Source organism: Microplitis mediator, chromosome 1 (genome assembly GCF_029852145.1).
Source record: "Microplitis mediator isolate UGA2020A chromosome 1, iyMicMedi2.1, whole genome shotgun sequence".
Classification (NCBI taxonomy): domain Eukaryota; kingdom Metazoa; phylum Arthropoda; class Insecta; order Hymenoptera; family Braconidae; genus Microplitis; species Microplitis mediator.
In genome coordinates, this window is record NC_079969.1 from 29,043,012 (window position 1) to 29,065,881 (window position 22,870).

At 26.0% G+C, this 22,870-nt stretch overlaps 1 protein-coding gene across 1 annotated transcript; it reads right to left on the reverse strand.

Moving 5' to 3' along the window:
* Nucleotides 1-1,870: 1,870 nt before the first annotated feature.
* Nucleotides 1,871-17,420, reverse strand: LOC130665500 (zwei Ig domain protein zig-8-like). The gene is made up of 7 exons (XM_057465928.1): nucleotides 17,219-17,420; nucleotides 9,346-9,589; nucleotides 3,545-3,729; nucleotides 3,267-3,480; nucleotides 2,497-2,683; nucleotides 2,290-2,411; nucleotides 1,871-2,211 (listed from the first exon to the last, which is right to left on the reverse strand). The coding sequence occupies exons 2-7, from the start codon at nucleotides 9,509-9,511 to the stop codon at nucleotides 2,030-2,032; spliced, it is 1,056 nt and encodes a 351-aa protein (XP_057321911.1). The 5' UTR covers nucleotides 9,512-9,589; nucleotides 17,219-17,420; the 3' UTR covers nucleotides 1,871-2,029.
* Nucleotides 17,421-22,870: the final 5,450 nt, after the last annotated feature.

The window sequence follows — 22,870 nt, forward strand, 5'->3', positions numbered from 1 at the left end:
GCAACGCGAGATTCAAACGAGTGGAAGGATACTCACAGGCACACTACTACTTCATGTCACTCATACATGCTCACGGGACTCTATGATTCACGCTCTCCCCACTAGTCTCACACGGAGACGTTCCGAGATCCTCTGACCTCTGACTCTAAAGGGTTAATACACGAAACGACTTTTGCACGCCTCATAAGCGAAGCGTTGAGGTAGTGCTCTACTCTCAACACGTCATCTGATGCAAACTCGACTTTCGAAAATCGGGGTGAAAACAATAACTTCCCAATATTTCGAAAATCGTCGATTTTCTTATCGGGAAGTTAAAAAAAAATAAATAAAAATTTTCAACTTACGTGATTTTGCTGTGCCATCTTCCGAGTTGAATTGAATATCTTCTGTTGGCGTCGTTTTTATCACAAAAGTACAATTAGACTGTTAATAATTAAAATTCTAATCCTATTAATTAATAATAACTAAAAATTAATTAAGTAATAAACTACTGTAAATTTAAATCTACTTATGACTAAGCTATCCAAGTTAATTTAATTAATAAAAAAAATTAAAAATGTCGCAATGGAAAATGAACGCTTGAATATTTGGAGAGTAGTAGATGAAACACAGTGCTCTGTAAGAATGCTGAGTATCGTCTGAGCCTGTACTAAGCATCTTCTAGGATAATCGAGACAACCGGAAGTATGTTCAGGATGTATCACTACGCCGAGAGTTTTACTCCCAGTTATTTTTAATTTCCCTTGTAAAGTTGCCACCAGCAATTATCATTATACAATTTTAATTGGCCCGACCAGTCACTTTCACAGATATATTGAGCAACCGGTTCTGAATCTGAAGATCAGTAGGACGATGTGATTATAAAATTTGCAAAAATAATTTGTAATTCTTTTGTTTCTCAATAAGCTTTCGTTATCTATTCTATGTATGCTTCAATCAAATTTTTACTCTCAATTGTTTCTGAGAAAAAATTAAGAGTCAAAAGTCTAAAAATCCTATGTTATTTAAATGGGAAATATAAAATGATTTCGGCACGGTTTAATGTGAAAATTAAGAGCCTGTTTGTGTTGGATATTTTTTTTTAGGTCATAAACTGAAGATTCAGGGGGCGATCGGTAAATAAAAATCGATTTGGGAAATAACGGACACCCTAGTATCCATGATAACTTGCGAAAAAATCCAGTAACTGAATCAAATTTTTTTTAAAATAATTCTTTGATAGATTTGTAGGTCCCCTATTGCAAATGGCTAGGTAACACAGTGTCGTTTAATTACAATTAATAAAATAATAAAAAAAAGGCTGTATAACTATATCTATGTAAAATTAACATGAATGGTGATATATCTATACATTATACGTACATTTATACCACCAGGGGCGCTTGCGAATTACCGCCCTAGTACAGCTGTTTTTTTTTTGCCAATTGGTAAGCCTGAATTTTTTCAATTCAATTTTTTTTTATTTTTTTTTATTTACATATATTTTTTTTGTTTTTGTTATTAATCGAGATATTTTGAGTAGGTTCTTTTATAATTATAAAAAGAATACAAATATAATTAAAAAAAAAAAAAAAGCATAACAAATTTTAATGAAAGAAAATTGTATATATTTTAAATTTATTCGTGCTTCCCGCCATTTTTTTATCATTACTTTATTATTTCATAATAAATGAGTATGATGAGTCGTGCACTTTTGGGATTTCCAAATTTTTTTTATTCTCAATTCGTTTAGTACATCTATAATTATATTATGAGTTTATAATGCGTCATTGTTCATTGTATGTATTTTTTATTTATTATTTACATTATTATTAACAATATTATTATTTCATGAATAACATTATGATAAATGTGGATAAAATTAATAAATAAATGCTTATATATACTCTATTGAACATGATGAAAATTTAAACGGCAAATTTTATTTCTGGATAATTGACGTATGTAAAAATATTTATTGTTAATTTATATACTTAATTAGCACGGGTATAATAATAATTATTATTCTGTAATCTGTTCTTAAGTAGTATCAACTCGAAAAAATTAAATGACAGTAAATAAGTACGACTACAATAAATGACATACCAAATTTTTTATAACAATAATAATTAATATTATCATAAATATTTTTATTGCTTTTTATTCCAATGTTTGGAGTTGTTGCTGCTGCTGTATTCCGTTGATCATGATAAACGGCAGCTTGTTTTTCACCTGTAATTTATTATAAATACCATAATAATTATTATTATTATTATGTTAACATTTTTTTCTAACTAAATTTGAATTAACCATTTAAAACGTGAATCTGTACAACAGCTTTGGTAAATTCACCAATAGAACATGTATACTCATCGCTGTCACTTTTTTTAGCTCTTTCAATTTGTATTCCAGCTATTATTTCATCATTCGTACTGAAAATCAATTTTTGTTGTTATCAATAACATAATTCATGTTTAAAAATAAAATAATAATAATAGTAGTAATAATAATATAAACCCATTCATGTAGTAAATATCAACATAATTCGGTAGTGATTTTCCACCTTTAAGCCATATAGGTAGAGGAATATTAGCACTGGGTCGCGAAGGTCGAACGATACAAGCTAATTCGATTCCACTTCCTGTTTTATAATAACGATCTCGTAATTCATGTCCTCCTTCATCAATTATTTTAATATTTGGCGCTGTAATTAACACAATTTTTTAATAGGTATCTTATAATTTAATTTAATAGATAATAAACAATAACTAATGAGTTAATGAAAAATTTTCATCGAATAATGTTTATATAAATAAGAAAATTTTAGTAATTATTTGAATGATACTTTTTTTTTTTTTGTACAGTCTCAATGTCTTTTTGAAAATCAAAAACTATTTTAGACACAAACTTTTATTCCTCACTTTCTAGACAAGTTTTTAAAAATTTCTTTTTTTATATAAGTTCTACTAGAAAAACTGAAGCAAAAAATATCTAGTGTAAGTACTTAGTAAGGCTAAGGAAGTTCAGCAAAGACTTTGGATCTTAAAATAAAAAAAGTTGAAATATCGTCTGTAGAATGTTGTCACCAAAACAAATTGTGTGTCATGTTTAATCGCCCAAAATCTTTCATACAGTTGATATAAAATTGTTGCAATTTTTTTTAATTATAAAAAAAATTAATCAATGGTACTTTTAATTTATCAACTTATTAAACTTTTCCGACTAAAAATAGAATATTGTCAAACGGTGGGTTAGAAAATTTTAAAAAAGAAAGTAAATAAAATTACCTAGTATAGTAACATTGGTGATTAGTGTTCTTGGTGGATGAGTATTTATCTGGCATGCATACTGTCCATAATCCTCTCTCTTAACAGCAGTTATCGATAGACGAAAATTATTTGGATAACGAAAATGTATACTGTAACGTGGATCTGAAATATGTACATCTTGTCCAACAGTAAGTAAAAATGGACCATCTTGATCTTGACGTGTCCACATTACCTAAATACATTAATATATATATATATATGATGTTATCGTTGTTAAGGGAATAATTAATAAATACCGTTTTATCAGCAAGCATTACAACTCGACAATCTAGCATTGCCGTAGCTCCCAGATGTAGTGCTACGTGTACTGGACCGTTGATCTCCTGACCCTCATCATTTTCAAAATATGGATCCCAGTGGTTTACATGGTGATGTCGTAAACGAGGTACTCGCAGTGGCGGTAGATGAGCATTTATCTGTGCTTCAATAATACCAAATTTTAATTATTATTATTTTATAAATTTATTATTATATCAAATATAAAATTTAGCAACGTAACTATTAATATCTCATCGCCAAGAGCAATTTAACGGGTAGAATGATAAACAAGCATTCCACGGTCTATTAATCCCCGAGGCTTTACATTCGAGTCTCGACTACAAATCTATCTACGTCACTTTAGTATCCCACAATCATCTTGTAGACATATTAAAACCTCTAAGCAATTTTACTTAATTTTTTTAACGATAAATACAGTTTTTATTTACGTTATTATTGTAATTTTTTTATATTTTTAATCCTGAGGTTTTCGTTTTATTTAAAAATCATTCGCTGACTTAAATAAATACAAGTTTCAAAAATATGTAAATTAGATAAAAAATAACAGTACAACATTTAACAAGCAGTTTGTACCAACGTATATTTACTTATATTAATGTACATACTGTCTGATCTCTACGCAGTTAAACTACTTATTCATGCGTCAGACTATGTCACATTTAATCTACTCGACTGTAATTTATACCGTTAAAAAAATTTAATTTTTTTTTTCGTTTAACTTAAATAATAAAATACTGTATCTCAAGTTTAAGTTAATTAAGTGGGGGAGGGGGTGCATTTAAAATTTAATTATGTAAATAGTTTTTCATAGAATACATTATTTAACATGAGAAAATAGAAAAATATCAATCTTTTAAATTTTATTTGTTGATTTTTGTAATATAAACAATATCATCCCGTGTTAATTTAAAAACTCACAAATATATTTTATTTGAGAAAAAATGAGGGAGTGTAAGTGTAGTGATACATAAGATATGACGATTATAAAAAGAAAAAATTAGAGAGAAAATAAACAAAATTTTTGAAGAAAATGGAAAAATGAAATGAGTAGTTTTATCCGTTTTTCTGCACACTAATAGTAAGCAGTACGTGATGAATATTTTATCCATATTCGAGATGATCGAACAACAACAATCTTTTAAAACTTTCTATCATACAAAAAATAATAATAATTTTAATTAATAGATATTTAGGACAGGTATTTTTCACGTATGGAATACATTTCATGTTTATGTAAAAGATATAAGCAGAATTTAAATTAAAGTAAATACTTGTATATTGAATCTCATTTCTCACTGAACTCAACAGATGCTTTGTTCCCTGAACAAATTATCCGTCCGTTGCTTATTTTATTTCACAAGACTGTACAAATTAAACAGAGCATAGAACTTAATATTTTCTGCATTACGAGCATCATATATATATTTTTTTATTTTTATATTTTATTATTTCTTTCGTTACTTATTCAAAAGAATGAGATAATAATATACAAACAAGGTATAGTTTGTATTTAATTTTTAAAAAAACTCTAATATAAATTTGATAATTTATTATTTAATTCATGTTTAGCTTGATGATTATTTATAAATATATATTTGTCGTAGGTGATACTCTCTGTTAAGGACATATGTGATACTATAAGCTAACGTAAATTTATAGCTGGCTAAACCTCTAGTCACCCGATAAAAAGTCGACTGCCCATGGCGTACTTGATCTCTAAAATTTATAATAAATCGTCTCTCACAGGGATTTACGAAGACGTATAATACGTATATATATAAAACCGAGTGGCTCAACAACCAAGCCAATGGAACCTATCGATTGTAAAAAAAATTTAAGGAAGCTAATAAATTTTAAAAATAATATAAACCTGAGATAAGTAATAAGTCATGTGTAATCTAAACACGACAAAATCTTTGAAATTTTCGAAATATTAAATATTTTCAAATAAATTAATAGCAAAATAACAATTCCACACGTAAATATCAAACACAAAATAGCTTTTGAATTTTATTAATACGCATGTTATACCTAGATGCATATCGATTGTCTATTGCAATTGGTCTATGGAGTTTTTTTTTCTCACCAATTTATGAGTCAATACACGTTCATGTTTTTTTTTTATTTATTTAGTATTTTTTTTTTTTTTCATTCGCATACATACGAGCTAACGACTTTTAACTTGTATATAGGTATGGAAAATTCAAAAAAAAAAAAAAAAAAAAAAAAAAAAAGAATAAATAAATAAAAATGAAACATGAAAGTAATTGATCCGGGAGTGACGGAAAATCCGCATTGACAGTCTTTAATACGAGCTTTCAATCTTTTTGATACTCGATCGTTATATCTTGCGTTCGTTTATGCGTTTTTCACTAGATTTTTGTTTATGATTTGTTTCTATTTTTTTCATTCTCTTTTACATTTAAATCATAATTTTTATCTGGAATAAAAATATAGGAAGACTATAATTTAATACTTATATATTATATGAAATTGAATAAAATAAAAAGTGATTTATTTTTTGAATAATAAAGAAAAGTTAAATTATCTTGATCGAGTGATGAACCGATTATTTATTTAATGTCAAAGCTAACGTTATCTTTTAGTATCAAATAACTTGGAATAATATTTAGTTTTACAACAAAGAGACAGGGTAAAAATGATTAAGGTGGCGTTAAGTGAACACCTAGCACTTACGTCCAGTCTAGTGTTAGTGCGAGTGTGAGAGAAGAAAGATAGAAGATGGAAGAATAGAAAGTTAGGTTGGTGTATATTCTTAGCTCGACTATTCTGTACCACGATATAAAAGATATATGCGATATAAGCACCACCAGAAACTTGCTTTTCCTCATCTTTTCACAGGTTTACCAGCTTTACTAGCTCTACTGGCTCTCGAGCAATTCAAGCTTAAACCTTTTTCACGTGATAAATACACATCTTGGCAAGATCATTTGTTAAAGAGATATATATCTAAGCCGCTCTTTACCGGATTACAACTCTTGACGGACGTTTTTATGTTATTTCAATATTTTTTTATATGTTAATTTGTCTTTACTAATATTTGAGTTTCGTTCGCAGCTTGGTAGTAATGATATATATTTTACCTCTAAGTTAAAATAAGATAAATTATCATCGGTTTAAAATAAGAGTAAGGTATAGGGGTAAACAGTATATCCGACGAACTGGAATGCTAACTTTAAAACTTTTGCTAACACTGAGAAATTTCGTTGTTGAAAGAGAAAAATAGAATTGAGTCGAGAATTCCCTAACCCAAGAATAGTTGCTGCTAACTAATTTCAAAAAATCACTCGATCCATTTTCTCTTCTTCTTTCTACTTCTTCATTTTATATTTACCATATATATTCTTATATATAACATTCACCATTTTTTAAAAAGTTTCATTTCCTAACCAAATCGAAAACTCATTTTTCAGGATAAATAAAAGTTTCTTCTATCATATTCCACAGCTACTTCATTCAATTTAAAATATTATAAATAAATATTAAACTTTTATTTGGGCTTTTTATATTTGACAGCAGGTAATAAAAAAATTATTTTCAAAAGCAGTCATGACAAAATAAAAAAAATTTCAATACTTCAATTTATTTTTGTTTCGTTTTAGGCGGTAAATTTTCAAATATGCAAATGATTATTTAAATATTTATATAATTAGTTTAACATAAAAAAAAAATAATGAATTTTCATGTTCGGAATAAAGTATTTTCAATAAATTGTATTCATACTTTACTGTCACGTACATACTTGAGTAAAATTTATATTGAATCCAACTATATTTGAAGGATTTTTACAAATATTTACTTATTGAATTGATTTTCTTCTTTATTTGTATATTAATTTTTCATAATAACAATAATATATATTAAATTTAAAGATAAATCTATCGATCTATAGATTGACTATGTTTATTTGTACGTGTGTAAATTTGCCAGTATCGTAATAATTTTCGTTTTACCATAAAAATATGAATAAGGGAAATTTCAAAAATTTTATAGTTATTATAGAGTACACCAGCTGAGTACATATATCAAATTACTATATACTAAAAATATTGGTATATATAATAAAGATTTATAGTGGTCATCATTTTGTTGCTTACCGCTACACCATAAAAGTTTATGAGAATTAAGTATCTTAAGTAGAAATTTTAGTATAACTTGAAATAATAATAATAACAATAATAATTAATCAAGTGAATATAAAGATTTCAGTGAAAATTACAATACATGTGACGTAGACAGCAAAAAAGTATTATAATAATTTAATTTTGTGTTAAATAATTTGTCGTGATGATGTATACAAATGCGTAGTATTATACATATTTATATGGATAAAGTGGACATTTAGTGCATGCCGGTAAACAATTTCACTAAATGGATATGACATTTATACACATTATTGTCGGTCAGATGATTCTAATTTATTATTAATTTTAACATATATATATACACATACATACTACTAATTAAGAAAAAAATTTTATATTGTTATGACCAAATAGATTTTAAATTAACATAGAGCTATTAGCGATATGAATTTTATTAAATATCTTAAATAAAATAAAAGATGTCAATTTACAGAAAGATAAAAAGATAAAAATATTAGAATAGTAACTTGAGTGAGAATAATATATATTTGAGAATGACACGTTCAATGTGTAGTACGTGCTCTGGAGTGAAGGTTTACGGTTCGATGGGGCGCGACACGATAAACTACTGACTTTAGCGTTATAGCTTTCAACCACTCAAAATTGCCCTAGGGCTTTAAACTTTATCAACTTTGTAATACATATATATATAGATGAATCAAAGTTAGAACAAGTATTGAGATTAATTTGATGAGCTGTATTATTTTCAAATGTACATTTGCAACACCATTTATATAAATAAATAAATTAAGAAAGTATAATTTATAATTAATGATTAATTATAAGTCATGGTTATTAATTATGCAGCTAGTGTAAATTAATAATTAATAAAGTAGTTGTGGAAAATAAAGTAAAAATATTTTAAGTGTCAAGGAGGTAATGAATGCGGAGTCTCCTAAAAGACATTAAGCTCTAATGTGCGGTAGAATAGCATACCAATTTTAACTAATGCCAATCTTTTCTACTTTTTTTTTTTTCATTATTTCTTTTGCAAACTGCATTAATAATAATTTTGCTTGTGACTTGACATTATTGTTAGCAGTTTGAAATAATAATTTCAGTGTTTCTGTAGACTTTTTAAGTCATCGTTAAGCGGCAAAAAAAAAAAAATACAATCCAACAGTTGCAAACTTTCCGGTTGATTGCGATACTTATCATTGTTATATAAAATCAATATTTTTATAATTGTAGGACTTAATATTTATTTTTTAACATGGCACTTTTAAAAATTAATTTTTTTAATAAAAAAAAAAAATATATATATGAAATTTTATCTTGATAGCAAAATTTAATGATAATAACAGTAAAAGTAATTTAATTTCATCAGGTGTTTACAGAGACAGAAATGAAACTGCTCCTGTAAAACTGTCAATTCGTTTTTTATAGACACAAACGAGGATTGTATAATGAAAAATTTTTGATTACAGCAGAACATTTCATAATAAACAACTTTTACAAAATTGCAGTTATCTACTTGTTTTTTCATTTGATCTACTGTTATTTGCAGACACATTTCACTTGTCTTTACTCAACTTTATTATATACTTTATAATAATAATAAATTTTCATTTATTTATTCTAGTCTAACTTACTTTGTACAAGTGAAAAATTATATTTAGTTTTATGAACACCACCAATTCGTTGAAAGGTACGTTGGGTCGAGTTATCGCGATGACGTTGATGATAATTTGCAATTACTATTGTCGTTATTGCAAGTACTGAAAATAACCGTAACTCCCAAACTGAACCCAGTGACATCCTCCTTCAATTTTTGCATCCCCTGTTATTAATTTTTCTTTTGATCTTTTTCCACACAATTACATATTTAAATATAATCTGTAAGTAAATATTTGTTTTATTATTAAAAATAATAATAAAATTCATGAAGAAAAACATGTTCTGATTATTGAAAATATCAATTAGTTTTCATAAGTTTTTTAAATATTTAAATCCCTATCAGACTTTTAGGAACAAAAATTAATGAGGAAAGAAAATGATATTTATATTTATATCACATATATATAAAAATAATTTTAAAAATTTCGTTACTAAGTTTTAGTAAACTAATAGTTTTGCTACAGGAAATAGAGTATGCTAATTTCCTGTTGATAAATTAAGTTATAAAAGTTTAAAAGTTTAACTTATCAGATGTTTTCGTATGTTTAGATTTATTTTAAAACATCAACGATAAAAAGATTGAAGTCAAAAAAAAAACATTTATTTTTTAGTTTTTCGAAAACTCTTAAATTAAATAAAATCAATATTTGAATAAGCCTTTTTATCGTACATGAAAGCCATTTAAATTTAAAAACTCAAATTCAAAAGCCAAAACAAAAAATAATAAAACAAAAACGATATTGATAACTATTGTTAATAATATAATAGCCGTATGTAACGTTAAAAACGATAGCGAATTTTATTCATGGTATGTAATACAATCGAGTTTCCCGAGGTTTTCCGGTATTCATACATGAATGAATTTGTACGCCTATCGACGCGGCTCTAGTATGTACACGCTGGCATTTATATATATAAATACATTTAATCAAGTAAATTATATTGTCATATTACACAAAATAAAACCATACTCAAAGACATTATTACTTGTATACCAAACAATTATAGATTATTATATAATAAATTAATCGTCTGTAAAAAAATGGAATATTTTGTCAAATTGCAATAATAATTTACAACAAATAGACTAAATTTCAGGAAACAAGAAAAAAAAAACAGTAAAATATTACTCAATTGAATTGAAACTTTATAAAGAAAATGTTAAAATTTGATTTTGAATATCGATAAAATGCAAAATAGTGTACATATAGCGTATAAAATCTACATACAATTGAATAAAATAGAATATTTGGATCATAAAAGAAAAATTGTCGATTTATATGCATCTAAACTCCTAAAGACGTTCTCATCATTCCGCTAAAATAGAAGAAAAAAATATGTATATCAGAAAATAATAATAATTACAAATCGTTTTATGATCTCATAAAATATGAATTTATAATAAATAATTGGAAATGGAATGATAATAAATTCCAAATTAGTTAAAGCTATATGCATATAAACAAATGGACTATAATCGAACTTGAGATCTTTCAATAGCTCGCAGATAAAGTATCTACTCTAACTATATAGCTAGTACTACTCTATAGTCAGTTTCTGATGTACCTGTAGAGAACCTTAATCGTCAATTTATACAAGCAATATAACGATGAACAAGATAGATAGATAGATGTATAGTTTAAATATATATATGGTTGCATATGGTTATTCCTCATTCCACATTGCACAACTAAACTTCTTACTCCTTTCTACATCAAACCAACTATACTGATCCTTTGGTACTGGTACCTATCTGCTATTACAAGTAGCTGAGTACCAGAAATCCGCTTATCGAACCTGACATTACTGTCAAAAGTTTATATATATACATGTAAGGGAGAGAGAGAGAAATGCAGCTACTAGTTCTACCACTAGTACGATATTTCCGTATAGGAATTGAATTTGCTATCAACTTTAGTAAACTACCAAACGACAGTGTTACGATAACTTTTTCTTTATTTTCAACATCTAACCCAAGACATGTCTTACTTAGTATTATTATACTTTATTTAATATTATTTTAGCAAACTCTTTTTTTGTAACAAGTATTGTTATTATTAATATTTCATGTTATAAATAAAATTGTATATAAATTGAAAAGTCACTATACAATAATATATATGTATATACATATTTATAAGTGGAGTACGTAATAGATTTTGAGATAATAACCATCCAATTCCGGTAAAATAAAATCTTGTTTAAATGTTAAACAAAAACTTTTTACAAGTAAAGTATAAATTATTAGTTATTATAAATATTAATATTACCCGAAATAGTAGTATTAGTTTTTAATTTGTTTTAAGCAGTAGGTGTTTTGCTGTTACAGTACTGGCTGTTTGTTCTATGTACTTGTAGATTTCTGAATTGCAAATATGTAAACTTTATTACTTGGCGACAGAGCCTGCAAGAGTTGTCACTCTACTCATTCTGCTAGTGGATTTGTATAATTTACGAATACTAAATTATAAAAAGTTGGATTTTAAAAAGTTAATAATAATTGTCAAAAATTTCAAATTTATATTCATTATATAATAGACGTTACATTTTTTTTTTCTTATTGCAGTCGATGCACACAGGCAAAGAAATTAGTCAAGCATAAAAGATTGTCGACACATCAGTTTGAAATGTCATAAAAATGAAGACAAGAAAAGTTAATAATAATTCACAATGAGGATCATTACTGTTAATTAGCATAGATATTATTAACTCGATGGCATGTTGATGGACATCTCCTCGGTGTGTCCATCGGTTGTTTTTTTTTTTAGCCCACATTATTTTTGAGGCTTTTTAAATGTAAAATTAGGAGAATATTGGAGCGTGAATATCAGAATAAGAAATTATATTTGTAGGAAACTTACGGGACTCGTTATTATTCAACGCGTGTGTGTGTATTGCGTTTTTTTCGTATAAAGTACACTTTGTTATCTTGCTTGCTCTTATACTTCTCGAATTGTAAAACTAAACTAAAGATCAAGTAACGTACTTCTGTTCCTCTTTCTCTTTTTGTCAGTACATACACAGGGAAAGAGACATAGACAAAACCAAAACCGAAACCAAAACTAAACTAAACTTAACTGAACTAAACTAAACAATCTACGGCAAGATGATGTTGAAAATAGGCGTACAATGCTGCATGTTCTACTGGTTGCTCAGTTAAACTTTGGTATTCTAACTTGGTGATAAGAAAAGGCTTCTGCAACTTTTATAATTTTATAGTATTTATGTAATTTTTATCATTTCTTTTTAATTTCTATGACTGTGGTACTAAAATTTGAACATTGTAAAATTATGCGCAACAATCTTTTATGATGAAAAAATTATTTAAAAATAAAAACGTTATAAAATCTTTTATAATTACTATAAAAAATGAACAAAAGTAAAAAATATAAGAATAAAGATAAATGAATTTTATTTTCAAGACTTAATTTGAAAATAATGTGAAAGCAGGGAATAAAAATAAAAAAAAAACGTATGAATTGAATTTTCTCCATATTTCACTCAAGGATATACAATATGTAAGAACACAAGAGATATAAAACTAACGAATGCTCAAGCAACTTTTCTCCAAGCTACTAGTTCTTTGTCACAATGAATAGTATTAAATATTTAGTAGCATTATATATATATATATATATATATATTTTTTTTTCTTTTTTGCGCTATTCTTTATTCTCAAAAGAACACATTGTTAAAAAAGAAAAACTAGTACAACTATAGCTACTCTAGTAGATTTTTTTATATAAATATATATCATATATCTACATATTTTATTCTTTAAGAATGAATTCAATCAGATTTTTATTTTTTCCGTAAATCATTTTTTTAAATTCATTATTTTAAAATTTCTTTGAAATACATCGATTTTAAGTTTTGTTTTTGGTACCAGGAGTGGAATTGTTTAAGTCATCGAATGAATGAGTGAATATTGGTGGTACATGAATCTTAATGTCGGTAAATGAGAGCCACAGATTTTCACAACGATTAGATGTATACATCTATATTTTTTATGTACAGCGTTGAGTTTTAATCTATCTGACGGAATTTATATATTCATGTATATATATGTATACATTCCCTAGTTCTCTATTCACTACCCATAAGCATACTCTGTCAAGAGATTGCTCGAGCTTTTACAGAAGAGAGCGGAATTCCGTTCATTAGTTGATATTTTAAAACACGAAATTTCATATTAAATATATTCAATTTTTTTTTTCTTTTTTTGTCTTAATTTTTTACGTCATGTTGAAAATAATCTATCATCATACTGCCATAAAAATTAATAATCACAATGAAAGCTTGTAATTAATTAATAATTCTCAAATTTCTATGAAAACAAAAAAAAATGGAATGAAGTAATGAATTGAAATGATAATTAATGATGGTAACATGAAATGTAGTATAACTTTGTCGGGATATGGTATTAGATTGAATAATAAGAGCAACGGCTAATGATACCTGGAAGCATCTGGGAATATGATGTGCATAGATAAATTAAATAGATGTATAGTGATACCGTTTATAGAGTAAGCTAGACTATACTCGACTTGGAGTGGCTAACTTGTGGTCGAATAAACATTTCACCAGTGAATAAGTTTACTTGTATAATTACTGCGGTTGGTACTTGGCTGGTTTAATACACCTTAGAAACTAACTAACCGAGAGTTTGGAAATGAGGAGAGAATATAAGAGCAAGACAACCGTGTGAACGTGCATCAACCTTTACATTCTAAAGTCGAGGCAACCCAAGAGACTAACAACTGAATCAACTCACCATATAATAATAATAATAATAATAATAATAATAATAATAATAATAATAATAATAATAATAATAATAATAATAATAATAATAATAATAATAATAATAATAATAATAATAATAATAATAATAATAATAATAATAATAATAATAATAATAATAATAATAATAATAATAATAATAATAATAATAATAATAATAGTATCAGATACTACTACTGCATCAAACAAGAATAAGAAGAAGAAGAAGAAGAAGAAGAAAGAAAACAAATGAATTTTCTTTGAAAATTAAAATTTTTTATGGGATATAGAGTTTAATTAAAAAATATCTATCACCACTCGTTATATATACATATCTACATTAATTTAATGAGAATGGGTTAACTTGCTTAGTAAACTTTTGTATGGAATGATCAAGTTTTCCAATCTAAATAAAAAATTAAATAAATTTATTCAATGGATAACTCAATCGATAATATAATAAATTATAACTATTAATTTAATTAGAATTGAATACAAAATACTATGTTAAATATTTATTTAATACTAATGTATGTATTTAGTGCAATTGAAATTTAATGTGAATCAGTGATACCAATCGGGTTTACCAATTCTAATTCAAACTCGTTCTATTCAAAATTACTATCACTATTGTATCAATTAAGATTAATAATTTATATTATTTTTAATTTTGTTGTGAGCATGCAATCGCTTAAACGCAAATCTGAGTCAGTTTTTTCATTGTAAATTCAAAATACTAAAGAATAGAAAACGCACGTAATTTTATCTCGGGTAATATTTTTTTCGTTGATTTTATTTTCTACAATAATTAAATCGTCGTGAATTTCTTTTTGTTATCGAGTTTCACTTGTAAAAATAAAATTAAAAAAAATCCATTCAATTGTTTCATACAGGCTTTTGATAAGAAAATTTATATTTTATTTTAACTGCTAATAAATAAATAATTTTGTTTACTTGTATTTCATGAACAAAATAAACAATCTCGTCTTTTAAAATAATAATGATCAACATGTCCATTATAAAATTACTTATTGACACTATTATTATTATTATTCTGAAATATAATATCATCGTATGTTATATAGCTTCGAAAAAAATGGTTTTTCTCATTAGTAAAAAATATTATTTTAAAAAATAAAAACAATTTTAATAATGCTATTTTAAAAAAGAGCTTTTTCGCTTCTTCAATTAATGTAATAAAACTTTTTTTATTGCATTTACTATGTAGTAATTATAATTATAATTACGTGGTTTTTTTCAATTTTACTATAGAATGATGTTGAAATAAGAGAAAATTTTACAAAACATATTTATTTTTTTTATTTTTGGGACTAATCTTCGATATTCATTAGATTTTACCAAATATAGATATACAAATACATGGAGTGATCGAGTACTATTTCCCTGATCGGGTACTAATAGGTATTTTACCTGACATTTATATACATATATTTTATTAAAAATCACTGGGACTATTGGACTACACTTATGAGCACTAAATAATACACGATAATACTAATGATACTCTCGGTAAACTTTTGACTATATTTTTAAAAACTTATTAATTTTATCATATATTGGAATACAAATGATATAATTGAAGCTGATTTGAAACAGACAGCTCTCATGATTGGTATTGTCGATAACATCGTTTCTGGGATCAAAGCCCACTCGACATGATCAATCAACTATCTATATCTGTTTGTAAATTATAATAGATTATAGGTCATGTTTACGTAAATTCAACATCGAGATTTAACGATTAACGATAACTAAACATTTAACAACAAGTATAAGTCGATACATTAGATAAAGTGTGGATGACGTTGACGAGAAACGACTTTAGATTTTCGGACACCGGTAATCTGTTATAAGACAATGACTCAACATCCTTGACAGTTGATTTATCGGATAAGTATATGTTGGAGACTAAAAAACTACATGATTAATGATACCGTACTTTAATTATCTTTTAAATGAAACATTGTTTTTAATTATTTTAATTAGTTGCAAGTTATAATTTATATTAAAAGAATTCAAAATAGTAAAAAGGAAACCCTTATCTTCTTTTTTTATTTTCTAATACTTTATAATGAATATTAAGTAAGCCTAAAAAGTATCAGCCAACAGAAACAACAAACGTGTTTAAAAAAATCTTATTTTTAATAATTGGTCAAAAAAGAAATAAATAAACAATAATATAATAAAATTGTCCAAACGTTGAAAATTATTAATAATTTTTATTATAATACCAAAGTTGAGCGAAAAATTTATTTCATCTAAACTGTCTTTGAACCTGTACATTTTTTTTATGCTGCTAACGTTAATCCTGATCGAGAATTTCGAAATAATTTTCTATGTATAAATTTAAATTAATAATTAAAGTTAAAAAAAAACGTTTGAAAAAAATGTTGATCGTCAAACGTATTATTAACTAAACATATATAAAATAAAGAAGCTAAAGGATTTTGATAGATAACATGTTTCTATTGAAGCAGGGACAGTAAAGAGAATATCAAGTTTGAGGAATAATCAAAAGCTTGACCTATGTTTCAGACATTTTATTGAGCATGTCAGTTATCTCAATAACTTTATTAATTCACAATTAGAAAATAAATAGTAGCATTATTATTGACATTGAAATATAATAAAATATTACAGTTTAAAAGAATAAGGTAGAGAAAGATAAATATGAATGTCTACAAAAAAAAAAAAATAATATCTCTCATGAGAAATATGATTGAATACTTTTTCTTATACTGAATCTCAAGGGTTCCCATTTTATCATTAATAAAAAAATTTTGTTTACAAAAAAACAAAAAAATGAACAACTTTTAAAATAATTGTTATTAATTGAAATATATTTAATAAAAATTTTGTTATAAATATAGTAAATGATGAATTTATTATTTTATTAATAACTTGTAATTAAGAGTCATAAAAAAACTAGAGAAAATAAAATTAATTAACTAACATGCTATAGATATGAAATTTCAAGGATTATCTTTTCAATTAAATATTTTTTGTTAATTTTTTAATAAACAATAAAAATAAAATAAAACTTACCAATAAAATAATTCTAGAGTTTACACTAAATTTAAGAAAATGAATAATTTAGACAATAATAATGATATGATAAAAAACAACAAATTGTCAATAAATTTAAGACAACAAGTAGACGTAATATAAAAAGTTGCGAATGGTATAACGTTTGAATGTTAACTGAGTGGTTGAAGAGGAAAAAGTTGGGGAATTCTCCCTACTACCACCCACGTGCTCGAAGCTAGAAGGAACTCATTGGGGTGGCGCATTGGACGTAAGCTCTTATATACCATGCGTAGCAGCTTCGATAGATTTGACATTCAACATGCGACAAACAAAATAATCTCTACATTCAAATATTTTTAATATACTCTCTATACTCAAGATAATAAAAAAAAATTAAGTATAAATTCCTCTCAACTTTTTGACACTCGTCAGATTAATAATCCACGCTAATGATGTACTAAAAAATTTTCTTATTCAAATTACTTTATTTTAACTTTGTCAATCGTTTATTCAGTAGTAAACTTTATTTAAACAAAAAAATTTTAAAAACTTTTAATTAATTTCATTTTTTTTTTTAAATATTTAGCTTATGAGTTGAAGAAATAATGATTTCAGTATGTCTGACCATTTATAAACTTTTCTCCTTACTTATATGTTTTCCTATAAATAGTAAAAAAAAAATTCAAATCTTGAAGTAATTTATATTGTCAAGTAAAGAATTTTCACTTTATTGAATGAGTTAATTATATATTATTATTATCTATACACGGAAAGAAAATTATGGAAACGGTTCCCATAATTCTATAAAAATTTTCTTATACCAACATAGGAACTATGACCATTCTATGGAAAATCTGGACCAAGGGCTCGGTACTTGAAGAAAAAATTATTTTTCTTCACTTTTATGTCCTAGAGTTTTTCCAGAAGATTTCTCTGAATATCCAAGAGAAATCCTAGAAAAATGGGAACTATCCCTATAATAGTTTGGGTACAATTCCTATACCATTATGGGAGCTATTCCCATAATGCATGACAAAAGTTCTCATAATTATCTTTCCGTGTATAAATAGAAATAAAATAAATTAATTATTATTTCTTTACTGTGGGTAATTTATCGTGAATAGCAAAATCTAGTCAAGAGCTCAACGTTAATGCAGAAATTCATCTCATCGATCTGTTTGCTCATTACTTCTTATGCTTCCAAACTAGTGTATACAGCAACAAACATCTAACCAAAGACTTTTTAAATTCATTATAAATTATCCAAATATTTTCTAGCTTGTTAAATTAATTTCACTCGACTTACTCCCCAAAAAAAATACAAATGAATGAAAAATTAAAATTTTATTTTATTTATCAATTTAATTTAACTGAAAAAAGTGTTTAAACTTTATATAAAATGAGATTCTTTATGCAGCTTGCAACCAACTTTCGACAATCACGAGCAGTATGAAGACGTGATCAAAATGATAACGAATGTTAAACCATTGGAACTGAATATTGTCGCAGATATGAATCTCAATTGTTATTTAATCTTTCACTTAATTTTTTTTAATTTCTCCAACAATTACGCGCTTGTAGATTAAACGTTAAACTATTTAAATTCGAAAATCATCAAACTTATTATAACAGAATAATTAAGTCAGCAATATGTCACAATTTAAATCCACTTCTGTTTATGACATTATATTACAATTTGATACTATAGTATGCAATTGCTCACTGCCCTAGCTAGCTATTATTTGTGGTTAATAGAATTTGCACATCAATTCTCTATACCATTGTTACCACGACAATTGATATTTCCACTTGATTAATTACAAACATCTAGTTTTATCATTCAATTAGATTATAAAAAATAAAAATAATAACTAACAACTAAAGTGGAATTTCCCAATACGAATTAATGTTGTGGATCATGTATAATAAATAAATAAATAAATATAATATACATCAGTTAAATTAATGAATTAAAAGTACAGAAAGATTTGATTCTATGGTTGTATCAAAACGCATTGAGCTTTACGTACGTAATTCTGAGATAATTAACCAGGTATGTGTAATCACTGGTTGGAAATCTAAAGAGGAACATTTTCGTTTTCACCAGTTTGCGGAAAACACAAAAGACAAAGAGATGCAAACAGTGGTATTCAGTTGTGTGTTGAACAGGGTATACATCTCATCATCATCATCATCATCAACAACATTAGTTAACCATTTTATTTTACAATCTACTGAATTAGACTAATTAAAAACTCTTCATTTCATTCAAAATTTTTTATTACTACTATTATTATTATCATTCATTTATATTCTATTAAATTGTGTTTGTCAAAAATAAAAAAAATATATATAATAATAAGATAAGATGGATATTTTATATTTTACGTATCTAGTTATCAGATGCACTCGAATTCTTAAGAGAGTTGCGTTTTGAATGCAAAATTGGAACGTTGTGCTCACTTGAAATGTTTAAAGCATTTTATGGATATGAAACTGTGCATTATAAATCCTCGTAAATTGGAAGTATATATTCTTCTTCAAATAACAAAAGAAAAAAAAATAGTATCCGTTATAATAATATTGTAAGCTTTCATTTTATTAATTTAGTATGGTTAAAAACAAAAACAAACTGTAAATTCCATTTATTTGTTTATTTTGTTTAAAGTATAAACGTACAGTACGAAAACTAAAATCCATTGAACAGCTGAAAGCTCCATCGTGACTAAATACATACAAATTACTTTATCAAGTGTACAAACGAGCATGCGAACTTGCTTATAAAAATAAAAAATTTTTTTTCAAAATACCTCTATATTGATCTTTCACAACTCAAGTCAGCATAAAATATTAATAATAAATTAGGAATAAATGGTATTGAAGTTTTTTTCGTTTTTTTTTTTATCGAGAATACAGTATAAGAATGTAAAATTGATTGATTTTTTATGGATACGAGAATAAAATAGTAATCGACTCGAAAATTGTTAAAAAAGCATAACCATTTTAAAGAATAGAGGGCATTTGGAATTTTAAAGCAGATAAAAAAGTTCTCAATGCACTTGGGATATGATGATATTTCCTGTCAAGTAAAGTACATTTCAAAAGCCCTTTTTAGTTTGAATCGAAAACTAGCTCGTTGATTGCCCCATTTATCGTAAACCAATTCAATTTATATGAGAGCTAAATTAAAATCCATTGGTTTTACAATTGCTGAATAAATAAAATTACTTTATAACACTTTTAAGTTTTTTAATTATTCACTAAAAGTGAATAAATGTTCAATCACCGATTATATAAAAAATTAAATGAATGAGATGATACTTTGGACTTGGAAATAGTGGGGAAATTCAATTTTTTCAATTAATTTTAAGAAGTAATTTAAATTAAAACCTTTTTACCAGTCAAGGGTTAGTAACTGAAGGACTATCAAAAGCTTTAAAAGATATTATTATTACTATTAGTTGATTGCAGAGGAAATATTAGCACTCGGTAATAGAGCTTTCTTTTTGTACCAACAGTTTATATTATATAAATTGTTTTTCTTCATCTACCATCCAGGGTATAGACGAAAAAGCTTTCCACCAGTGCTTTTATCGATAAATGATAGTCATGAGTTACTGTAATATACTTATTATTTAAAATATCTATCAGTGTAATAAATAAATCATAAATTATATTAATTTATATTTACAGATCATATTCTTAATATATATTTTATAATTTGATGAAATATAATCAAGTATTGACTTATGCAACATAATTCAAAATTGATTTTTTAAAATACTGATGACAATAACAAAAAATTAAGTAAAAATTGCATTGTTATTATTTACTATTACTGACAGCTTCAGTAACACAACGCACGACTTGATAATTCATGTAACTTTATTTTTTATAATTTACACACAGAAACAAACAAAAACGAAATACTATATTAGATAAAATAGCTATATAGTAGTAGTATTACAGATAAATGCAGATTTACTTTACCGTATTTTTTAAATACAGCCTCTTTATTTCAAACGTAATAAATAATACAGTGAATCTTTTTTTTGTTTCGTTTCATTTAACTTTAAAGATGTGTGTGCCAGATAAAACGAATAAAAACAGTCCAATGTTAGGATAAATTTAATCATTCACCTACTACAGCAACAACGACAACACACCCACAAGAGTAATTGTGTGTGTGTGTGTGTGTGTGTGTGTGTGTGTGTGTGTGTGTGTGTGTGTGTGTGTGTGTGTTTGTATGGCTACCAAAGGTGAGTTTATCATACTTCCTTGTGCAAATGTGAATTGAGAATAAAGGAAGCAAAACGAAGGAAGAAGAGACTGAAAAGTGGGACTTGATAACAGACAACGAAAATTTTATCGTTTGAATATTCTAATCGCACTACAACTCTGCATAACGTTTGAATACTCGGCTTAGATAACTAATTATTCAGACTAATACTCACCTACTACTACTTTATGCAGAGTTTTCACTTCCATCCACTTTTTTACTTTTTCTTAATAATATAAAAATAACAAAGAGCTATTATATCAGATATTATAGTTTGTTTGTGGCTATTAATGGTAAACATGGATAGTTGGGGTTTTAAAATACGGGTTATGTTACAAAGGTAAGCTGTAAGCTGTAAACTGTAAGCTATCTATATGGCGATTCGGTCAATAATAATGTGACGTGGAAATTGCTTAATACAGGAGAGCAGATGTAGAGTGTTCGTATAGGATGAGAATCAAGCTATTATCGGCAGGACCTAACTAGCAATTAACTAAGATATAATCATGATCAGTGATGCTGCAAATTTATTGATATAGAAAACCACTATATCTATATCTATAGAAAAATTTATTTTTTCCAGCCATTCGTATTGTTGTCCGAAATCAATATCTTTCTTTTCTTTGAAAATTAAAAATTTTCATAGCCGGAACCGAAAGTTAAATATTATTAGTCATTTTTTTTTCTTTCAACTAAATGAATGTTTTTTTTTGATAAATATCTTGTATTTAAATTGAAAGTAGTATATGTACATTACAAACTAGTCAAGCGTTTTATTATTTTTTATATTAAACGTAAACTCAGGTAATGGAGAGGTAAATAGATGAACAAAAATAACAACATGGAAAAAAAAATAGCTATCAACATGTGATTCAAATTTTTCCGGCTGTTTATTTTTTTTTCTATTTTTATTATTTATATTATTATTGTTATATAGTTTTTTCTTTATTTTTACATCCGATTATTTGTATATAAAATTCGTGTAGATTATTCTAATGAATAGTGAACTTTTCTCTTCACATTGAATGAGCTCCGAGTAGTTTTTATTTGCTTTTTTATTTGTCTCGTACACATCGAATCAATGGGATTGGAGGTTAAAGTGGAGGATGAGCTAGATGAGTAGGAAACAAGTCTCGTGAGAGTGATAGCATACTCTATTTTATTTTTTATTTTTATGGTAACTTTTTAACAAAGTGTAATCCTTAGTTTTCATTTCTTCAGCTTTTACAATTCGCAAGTTATTTACCGTTTATTTTAAGTAAAATCACTGAATGTCAATTTTTTTATTATAAAAATCTGAGAGACTATAAAAGATAATAAAACTTGTATTATATATCAGAAATCGAGTGAAAACATAGAGCTTGCTTTATTAATTATTTTTTTTTTCAAAA